This window comes from Melanaphis sacchari, unplaced genomic scaffold (assembly GCF_002803265.2).
Source record: "Melanaphis sacchari strain LSU unplaced genomic scaffold, SCAv2.0 Contig121_pilon_pilon, whole genome shotgun sequence".
Taxonomy (NCBI): domain Eukaryota; kingdom Metazoa; phylum Arthropoda; class Insecta; order Hemiptera; family Aphididae; genus Melanaphis; species Melanaphis sacchari.
In genome coordinates this window covers 71652-83146 of record NW_020270481.1, presented here as the reverse complement: position 1 = coordinate 83146, position 11495 = coordinate 71652, and the positions used below count along the sequence as shown (strand labels likewise).

The 11495-nt window shown below is 32.6% G+C and overlaps 1 protein-coding gene across 5 annotated transcripts in view; it reads left to right on the top strand.

Annotated features, from left to right (window-relative positions):
* Window positions 1-11495, top strand: part of LOC112590886 — a 75027-nt gene that overhangs the window by 54030 nt on the left and 9502 nt on the right. For all 5 annotated transcript variants that reach the window (XM_025334478.1, XM_025334479.1, XM_025334481.1 and 2 more), the window contains 4 exons: window positions 4162-4345; window positions 5656-5838; window positions 7807-7914; window positions 9466-9919. In XM_025334478.1, the coding sequence (XP_025190263.1) occupies window positions 4162-4345; window positions 5656-5838; window positions 7807-7914; window positions 9466-9919 (929 nt within the window). The remainder of the gene's footprint in view (window positions 1-4161; window positions 4346-5655; window positions 5839-7806; window positions 7915-9465; window positions 9920-11495) is intronic.

Here is an 11495-nt window from a genome sequence, read left to right as displayed (position 1 = left end):
CGCTCTAAACATTTTAGGGTCGATATACCAATTGCGCTCTAAACATTCTAGGGTCGATGTACCAATTGCGCTCAATATATTTTACATTACCTAAGGAAAACTTATTAGTTAGTTAATAACCGATTTTTTTTTGCGAGTTAAAAGTAAAAGTCTTCCAAGTCGGTGAAACGTATAGGCTTTATACAGTTAAGTTAATGAAAACTAAAATAATATAACATTAATAATAATAAGAGAATAGGTGGTTAAATCATAAATATATAATAATAATAATAGTTTAAGGTAATCATGATGTTTGTATTTTGCATGCTTTATAAATGTTTCACCACGAGGTATAATAATAATTAATAACATTATGATTTTAAAAAAGTATAATACAAATAAATTAATAGGTACACTATAATCGGTCACAAGTTTGTAATTACGTTAAAATAATGAATTTGGTCACAACGAGGTATAATAATAACATTATGATTTAAAAAAATATATATATAACACAAATAAATTAATAGGTGGGTACACTAACTGGTCACAAGTTTGATTGTCAATTATTCAAAATTAAATTAATAGGTACATAATAATATTATAATTCACATTTAAACGTTTTTTACAATAATGATAACACACAATTTTTAAAAATTCGTTTCTACAAATTTCGCCAGATTTGTATTTATCGATATAAGAATTAATTGTTATTTTTTTTTTTAAATATGCTCTATTAGAAATATATTTTTCCTGTTCTATACTATTTATTGCAATGTACGTGCTAGTCTGCGTTTCAATAATAACTTTTAAAAAGACAAAAATATTTGGATGGGGAGAATAAAAATTTGTAGAAAATGAAGCGTGAAAAGCTTCACATGCATTAGTTGTACGTTCACAGCTTATTGAATTGGACGCCCACAGTTTTGGAGGAAATGTAGTATTAGATGATATATAGTTTTCAACGAGATAATTAGTAAATTTAGTTAGATTTGAATTAATTGGTTGAATCGTCATTAGTTCTTCTACAAACACATCCTCCACTTCTTCGTGTGAAAAAAGTGATAAACCAAAAACTAAATGAAGCCATTTTCCTACTTCAGAATTAGGATTTTTATACTCTGTTTGCAGTCCACAACTTTGAATATTCCTCCACCAAGCTTGTGATAAATGAAATCGACACCCTACTAAAAGTATTGAAGGCCAGACTTGTTTTACTGCAAAATGTATACCTTGTTCGAAATCGGCAACGACTGTTTTTGGATTTAAATCAATATTGAATGTTGCACATTTACTAATTAAAACTCGAAATAAATATTCATATGTACTTGGTAATTTATTTGGCAGTAAAGAAAATATAAGTGGAATATAGTGCCCATTTTTCAAACCATGTATTGTAAAAAGTTGGTAAAAATATTTAGAACAAAATTCGAATGTTCCATCAACAAATATTTTGTCACAAGTACATAAAAAATTCTAAGTTTGATTTGGTAGAAAAACATATTATATTCAACATATTGTCGTTTATAAGCAATAAATTCTCACTCTTGTATGTATTTGTATCCAAATTATTTAAAGCTGTATGCACTTCGGTTACATTTTTCGGTAAAGGTGGTAGCGTTTTTCTACGAGTACGATAAACGCTTCGTCGTATAGAATGCACATCGTTTAATGTTAAATCTAACGCACTTGATTGCACTTCATTCCGAATTAGTTTTAGTGGTCGTGTTGTAACTTGGTCTGTTGCTTTTCTTTTTAATGAATTAGCAACAATTTGTCTATTAATATTTGAACTTACTTCGTGGTTATGATCAAAATTCGATTTTAAAAGCACCGTTTCACTCACATCACATAAAAAATTCGAAGTACACGATTTAATTGTACATCTCCATTTTATTCCATTTTTGGAAATAGTACATTTTCGGAACTTAAACTCGTCAAGAACTAATAACGGTTTACCTTTTTCACTAAAAGCTTTTGTAAAACGATCCATATTGTAACGTCAAACAACTAAAACTTATACTAAACGATTAACAAGACATAAGTATTGGGTACCTATCAATATGATTTATATTTATAATGGGTATCACCAATGTGTTCTTCTATCTACAGTATATTGTGTGCAACGAAACAATTAGGCTGATAAAATATATCCGATGATAATGAAAACTTGTTTTCGTCCATCACTCAAATGCGTACTTCCGTAATCAAAATATGTGCGTAATAATAATAACGTTTCATAAAATTCCCTACATTAATATATATAATAATACACTGTTAAAAAATATATTAAAACATAAGACATAAAGTAATAGGATTTTGAGTTTATGGTAATCATAATATTTGTATTTTGCATGTTTTAACAATAATAATAATTTTTCAAATAATAATTTGAGCATGGCAATTTAGAATAATATAATTTAAATTCAAGCGCAATTGGTATATTGACCGTAAAATATAAAGAGCGCAATTGGTACACTAACCGTAAAATATATGCAGCGCAATTGGTATATTGACCCAAGTATAAAAATTTTGTTTTAGGCGCAATTGGTCCATACCCGTCTGCGTGACCATTGCATTTTACAATTAAGTAACAATATTAACACGATTGAATATTCGATATTCTTTATAAACGAGATGGTTCACTGTACAAGAAAAAAAAACATTTTAATTTTTTTTACATTTTTATGACGTGTTAATACGACTTCTGAGTTGACTGTTAGGGGTGTTTAAAGTACTTAAATTTCATAGTAGTTAGGTTAATACCTTCGTATAATATGCATATTTCCGAATAAATTTAGAAAGTAATGAATCTTACCCCTTATTCTTGATAAATAATTTATAATAACCATTTTTATCCGGTAACCATACACCAAATGGCTGCTATATTATATTTAATGATTTACACTAAATTTGTGATGGTTTCGGTTTGTTACAAATTGTCGACATTTTTTTAAAGAGAAAACATTCAAATGATTAATTACTGCAGACTTTACAATTTATAGAAAAAAATCCTCTTATAAATATAAAATAATTAATAAGAGAACAAATTACGTGAAAGTCATGTTTGTTTGAAGTACAAGAAGATATTGATAAAAAAAATATAATCTATATTTTCTTAACACATCATAATATAATCTAAAATATAAAACTGATAATGCGCATACATATTGTAAATTCCTCAAGTGCCATTTGTAGTGAACTCACGAATAAAATAGACCTGCCTGTATTAGTTGACACAATATGTGACGTGACGATCGAACCCATAAAAATTAATAATTTCACGCAATCACTGAAATATTTAGTATTTTTATTTTTTTTTAAATAAAAATAAACATCATACATGTATACAACATTTACACACACGCACATTGAGTGTATTACTGTTGGTACATCAACATGTGAAATTAATCGATTCTGTGTGTTTATGCACCACGAACATTTGAATACCGCGCAATCAGCGTCTTGTGCCGTCTTATACTCGTATTATGGTTATCCCACAATATATTGGTCATTATTTTCCAATTCTCCTCCGAATAAGCCGTACAATAATAAATAATAGAATTGTATACTTTCGTACTTTCACGGTATCCTACCACTGTTCCAATATTTATGTTTGCATTATTATAGTTGTAGATACACAACTTGTCACAACAAAGTATTTCAATCGACGGGCGTTGTACGTCTCATATTTTATTTTGACTATACAGAAAACGAATAATAATATTGATAACATTGTTGAAGCTTTGTCGAATGTTGTATCTGAACGTATCGAGTTTGTGTGGGTTTTTATATTATATTTGTAGAATCTATGTTTAACTTATACATTAATCGCATAGATTACATAAATCAAGCTCCTTGTCTTCACATATACGACTTCCTTTGGAAGTAAAATTTTTGAGGGTGTTAACATGTGTGATTAGGGTTCTGAAAACGATTTTCAAATATTCAATAAAATTATAATGGTTAAAATATAATAAATATAAACGTATAAAGTGTATCGTAAAGAATGCAATTTCTATTAGAGAGGTAAAAAAAAATATTTTGCCCTCAGGGTGCTTTAATAAACATAGCTAAGCTACTGAGACACAACAAGATACATATCAAAATATTGTCATGGTTTTAATAGTTATTATAGTACGATGTTAACGATCTATATAAATCGTATGTCGTTTGTTACAGCGCGAACACTCAGATGGACAACGACGTCACGCCGGTTTACTTGGCCGCTCAAGAGGGACACCTGGAAGTACTCAAATTCCTCGTGCTCGAGGCAGGCGGTTCGCTGTACGTCCGAGCCAAAGACGGTATGGCACCCGTACACGCTGCCGCTCAAATGGGATGTCTTAACTGTTTGAAATGGATGGTGAGTTAAAGATTTTACCACTAATATAAAATAAAATAAAATATCGTACTATGATTCGCCGACTAAAGCACCGCGCCCCAACGATACAGGTACTCGGAATGCTTTATATTATGTGTTACAATTGTATGTGCACGATTTAATCACGTCAAACGAAATAAATTAATAGAAAATAGAACATAAATCATATTTTTTCAACATATTTCTACCCATATAAAGCCGCAGCTAGTAGTTCTTAATTCCAATATTAAAGTTGTTGACCTACTACGCAATCAGTTATGCAGGTATATAATATAATAATAAGTTTTTCTAATGCCATACACTTTAAAATGATTTATTATCGAACATTTTTTAATCTGCAGAGTAACTTAAACATTGTAAATAGGTACTAGCCACAAGGAGGCATATAATAAAAATTAAATGTGTGATTTTTTTTTAATTATCTTACAAAATATTACGGAAGTTGTAGGTAATTGCACGTGGGATTTTTATATTTTATAACACTACTCAACTTTCATAATAAAGTTTACTGATCTTTGGTTTCACGCATAGTTTTTACGCTAACAAACGTAATAATTAATAACCGTATAATAATTAAAATATAATCACTATAATTAAAATGTTATACAAATATTTGTCTTTAACACATATACAAACATCTTGTTTTATTATAAGAACACTATTTTAATTAAAATTAAGTGAAAGTAAAGTACTTACTTACAAATTATAACAATACAAAAATCTGGAAAAGTTAAAAAAATAAAAATCATAATAGGTAATAAATTTTAATTTTGGTAAATTGTTGACTACAACATCAGTATTCGTTATTTATTGAGAATATTACATTTCAATCGTATACATACGTTGTGTTAGAATTTTTCATCTACAAATTTTTGCACTGAAGGTTTTGTGTGCATGTTCTTATACTTCATATTATAATAAGCCTATACCTATATAATAAAAATAATGCATAATATTGAAAACACAAAATAGCAATGTCTTTCACGCTTGTATCAGTGAACCTCGGGATGTTTCGTCATGGTTTTAATGTTCTCAGTGGTATTGTTATTTTTTTTTTAAATATTTTTTATAAACTTATCATCGTAAATCTCATCCAATATATTTTTTAGTTTGGATACTGCCAGATATAATATCATAATATCGTGTATATAGTTTTTTCTGTTACACATATAATAATTATCAATTATTAGAATACTATTATTGTGGTAGCCGAGAATTTATTATTATTATTATTTTTTTTTTTTTTTAAATAATATTAATGTGTATTTTATACCGTTTATGTGATTGAATAGGTTAGAGATCAAGGAGTCGATCCAAACCTTAGAGATGGCGATGGTGCAACAGCGTTACATTTTGCTGCGAGCAGAGGACATGTTGACACGGTGCGATGGTTGTTGAGACATGGCGCCAACCTGGTCGTCGACAAATACGGGAAGAGCCCAATCAACGACGCAGCGGAAAACCATCAAATGGAGGTGAGCAAAGTTTCCGACTACATAATTCACGTTAATCTATAAAATATAATACTATATTAGTATAACTAGTTTTTACCATAACAAAGAAAGAAGATTTTCAAATTTTCCTACCTTTTATGTTCTTCTTTACTTTTTCTTTATACTTTTTGAGTATTTGTTCAAGAAATCCAATAACAAAAAATAACATTTGTATTAAAACCTAATAGTAAAATAGCAAAATATACAGCAGAATGACAATTTCAAAACTAAAACTATTGGATTAAATGAATAAAATGTAATGTATTATAATTTAAACATTGCTAATAAGTTATATAATTATATTTTAATTATTATTAAATTAAATTTGTATACTTTATCGCTATGATAAAGCTAGAATTTTAAATAAATTAGCATTTATTCGCAGTATAATTTCTAAACCACTTCTGAGATACATGAAACAACAAAATTAATAATTCATTGAATTGAGATGAGCTGGCGACTTTTCTATATTTTGTAAATGCATGAAATTAAAACAGTTACGTGTACAATATCAGTCTTCTAAATTCCGTAATTATTATTGTTGGTAATTTTTGTCATATTGAAAACAACTCAATAGCACAAATTTACTAATATCCACTAATAGTTCAACATAATCGGTGAATCTCGATTAAATTTATTATATTTTGTGTGTGAGAATGAAGACGGCGCGTGCGTATATCAATTTCTCTTTTATCGTTTTTCCGGGTATGCATGTAGCACATAATATATTATCGAGAAAGGAACAATAATTTAATAATTATTATTGTAATACTGTGTACTCAATTTTCTGCTATTGCTCTGTACTGACACACGTCAAATACGTCGGACGAGGTCACAGTAAATCGGCGTGTTTGGTGAATAAAATCAATTTCACGCGCCGACAGTATTATTACTCGCGTATACCTATAGTCTATACTATAAAATAACATTCAGCAAAGCGTCTTTAAAATAACCTCTCGTCAGTCGTCTTCAATGGCATTGACCAATCGTCATATTGTCGTATTTACCAGCAATTTTTAACAAGAGTAGTTTGTCGAATTTCCTATTGCATATCGGCGGTAGCGTCAAATAAATAATAAGGAAAACGTGTTTGTCCTCATCGCCCGGATAGTTAACCCAATTAGTCTACAACTGGCAATGCAACGTACATTATTTCCGTGGCTCGTTAAATACCACGATGACCGTGATCTTTAACTAACTGAATGGCTACACCAATATACACAGCATTTTTGTATCGCGACGATGATGACCGTGGGCGAACGATATTATATAGTGATCATCGCACGGTGAAATCGACAACAACCAACGGACATTCCGGTGTGCGTTCACGTTCCAATAACCTCTCGCAGATGCGATTCTCCCGATGATAGGCGACCTTGATCCATCATGCTCAGTGAAAGAACGATATTATGTTATGCACGAAGGTATAAAACGTGTAAAAAACGAAAGCTCGAAACTTTGACCAACAGTGTATTAAATACGTACAATATCATAAATCCATAACATTTATAACTCTCTTCGCTGTGCGTCGTATTTAATATGATAAGTGCAAAGTAAGAAAAGACATACGCACTTACCCCAGAGTGCATACAATTATGAAAAATATAAACCGCAAGTATTTATATAACTACGCCCTAACATTTATCCCATATAGACGTTTCGTAATGTGTGTATAGGCCGAACGAAAAAATAAAAAAACATACGCGCTCGATATGTCGACCACAAATTAATTGCCGTTTGCGTCATATTTCTTACACGTAACACGTATAATATATCATATACAACATAATATATAAGTCTGAGTATTGTGAAACCCATCGATTTATTGATATATATATATATTATTATAATGCGATAATACGTGTATTGTATGCATGTATTATACCGACACCCTTTCGAAATGTTAATAATGTAATATTATATCATGAGTGTGTTTGTGTGTATATGCAGTGTCTGAATATATTGGTGCAACATGGTACGATGCCGGATTATCACGACGAGAAAAAGAACGGCAGACTGTTGGGCTGTACGTGTCGAAAAGAAGAACCGAAAACACGAGTGAGTGTATTTTATTGTAATAATACAAATAAATAATAATATAAAAGATTGGCATTAACGAATCAAACAGTCAATATTATTTACTACCTATAGTAGTTAACCTATAGTTACTTTTGGGTTCTGTTAATACATCTATATACTCACTTAGCTTAATTGTTTTTTAATTAACGTGAAATCAGCCAACTAATTAGATTTTTGTTCAATCACCTACATTTATTTTATCCTAGATTTTATTTATTATTAATAAATTATATTTTAATCGATTTTGTTTTCATGTTATAAAGATTATGAAGTGTTTTTGGTATAAATAATTTTTTTGATCAGTGACGAAAAACTTCAATGAAATACAATACTTGTATAATAGTAATACTTTATAAATCATAGGATAGGTTTAAATCAGTAAAAAATAAAGTAAGTTAGTATTATTGTCAAAATGTTTAAAAAAATTTGTGTTGTGTTTGCACTTTTAACTTAACTAAGTTAAACAAAAATTAAATGTTTTACTTTTTTACTCAATACGTATTATCTCAACTGAGTTTAAAAAAATCATTTACTTTCTAGCTTTGTATAATTAATATGACTACATTAAACATTTTGTGTGTATGTGTGTCTTTCGGGGCGTCTCTCTTCATATTTAATTTATTATTGGTTAAAATGAACAGTTATCTATACATCTCTGCAACCACACTGCACTGTTACTGCTCGTCAGTTATAACGTCACTAAGGTTAAGAAGTTAAGCCGATTAGCAACTGGCCTGCTTCCTACATACCTACATAATAGTATTGTACATTTTTTATTTTATAAATACGTGCATAAAGACTCTATAAAATTGTACACGCGTTTACTGCAATAGTAATTAACGAACGCGTATTATGGATATAATATTATTATAGATCGCCGTTAAATCCGGTCAAACCTCTTACTAGAGTAAACAGTAAAACCGTCACTAAGATGATACCACTGCAGTATTATAGTATCATCTCGGCGTCTAATATGGCAGTTTATTGTACTTGAATGTCAACCTGTGTCTCTTAAATTGATTTTAATATATCATCGTGATTTCCGGCACTTACAAATTCGTTTTTGAGGTTTAAAGTTCGATGAACGCCTACAGCTAGGCCACAGCTTAATACCTTAAAAATAAAATAAAATCAGTAAACTCGAGACTCCCCGCCCGCTCTGATCAAGCTTCTCCGATCCTCGAGAAACCATTAATTTACAAATCTATTGTCAGACCAAAGTGCGGTCCTGTGGCGTCCGGATGTGAGTCTTTGCCAAAACTTCCTACTTAAAAACGATTCAGCTCTTCCGATCGCGAGTTTTCCGTCGTGACATTTTCGTTCGGACCGGGTTCACTAGGAATAATGATTTGCGCTACGGCGACATTAAAACATTAACGCGGAAAACGTAGGTATAATATAATAGCACTGTAACATATTACATATATATTGTGACGTTATCGGGCTGGTCCTTCCGGGGTCACCGCGGACATTAACGACTAATACGTGGATTGCATGGACTTAATCACGCCTTTCGCGTGTCGTTTGCAGTGCTCGTTCGCCGATTGCGTCAACTACAAGAAGAGCCAGGAACCGTTTTACCTGCACCCCCCGTCACCGGTAGGAGGCGGTCATCACCAGCACCTGCAGAACCAGAACCAGCAGCAGCATAACGGTTCCGGACGCGGCAAGGTGGCCGTCAAAGACGGTCTGTACGTCGTGAACACTCCGCCGCCGCCGCCGCCACCGCCGGCGTTGCAACAACAACAACAACAGTTTAGCAAAGTCAACGCGTCGACGGCCGTGCTTCAGGCCGTCGAACCGGTCAAACCGCCGCAGCCGCAGGGACCGTTTTACCTCCACAACCCGAACGGATTGATCGACGACCCGGTGAAGGACATTTTCGCGACGGACAAGACGGCGGCAAAAGCGGCGGCAACGTACGTGACCGCGGCCGCTCACCCGCCGCCGCCACTGCCGGCCATTGGCCTCAACACCATGACCGGTAAGACTTCGAGCGCTATTATAATATTGTTATTAACACGACAGCGTGTGTTTACATGTTATTATAATATTATCTCGCTTTGTCGTCAAATTTGTGTCTAAAATTCTTATTTTTCCGTCGTGACGGATTTTTTCGGATATTTAAACGTTTTTATACAACGCCGCGTCGTCATCGCCGTCATCCGCCCGCGCGTAACGATATTTTAACAACGTTCGACTTGCGGCCTGCGTGCGAACGCTGCCATATTTGTTTAGCAGACGTGATATTATTGAAGCACAACACTGCTGTGAGATATTATATAGTGTTATACTATAGCGAGAGACTGCCAGGCGTGACCGGGTGACATCCGACCGATCGGATGATCGTTATTCGTTGTACGTGTGTTGTATACGTCGACACTTCGATAAACCATAACGTGTTGACGGTTCATTGAAGGTTAGAAATAAAAAATAAAATGGCAAAAAAATTGTACCTCGACCGTAACAATATACCGCGGTAGTATTATACAGTTGGAAATATACCGTTCAAGTACGATTAATATAGAAATGAAATAATACGATGTATAATTTAAAAAAATATTGATACGAATCTGTTAGGAGAATATATGCTGAGGCTTGAAACAATAAATAGTTGTAATACGACAGGATAACGGTAACGAAAACGAGGAATGTGAAGTTGATGAGAACAACAGACATTTAAACAGTAGTCGGTGAGAAAAATTACATTTCAAATTATTCCGTTTCTGCGTAGGGCAGAGAGTCGGTTTACGAAAATATATCAAAAGAAACGAGTAGAGAGATTATATAGTATACCTAATACGGGTAAAAAAACATTAAGAATTTAAGTGCGATATCTGACAGATAAATCCACACGCCGAGAGAAAGGAGTGTCGGGTAACTTTTACAAATTTTGATTCTACGGGGGAAAATATCGAATAAGATCAATCAGAAACAGATATATGTTGGTATAATATAGTACGATACGTGATCAGCGATCGGCGACATCATTCATTAATCGTGTCCGTAACCGATGCGGTGAGGAATCTAAAGATTCTATAAAGGAATCAATCGTCCTCGAATACAGAATTTATAAATTAGGTACGAGGTTGGAGCGGTATAAAAGTAAACAAATCAATATTAATAAATAATATAAGATCTCGGTGCATTTCCGAGCCCGACAGGTACTCAAAACGTACAATATTATTATACACTATAGGCATTCGACAAACGAGCAGTGTATGGTGACACGGACGTCGCAAATACGACGAAGCGTGTAAAATATTATGTTTTTAAGCCTATAATATTTCAACGACATTATCGATTTACGTCGTGAAATCTTAGCTGCAGAATACTGCGCCTTTACCGTTTCGTCGATAAATTCTCTCACGCCGTCGTTTCACGCACAGTACTCGTCTGACAAAATTAATATTGCCCGACCGTTTGTGGGTCGAGACTTCGTTAAACGTATTAAATATCATAATATACCGAACGCGGGCCGCACTATTTTTTTCTTTTTACTAATCACTTTCGCGTTCTCTCGCGGCGCGAGCGTATACACCTGTACGACGATTAATGCA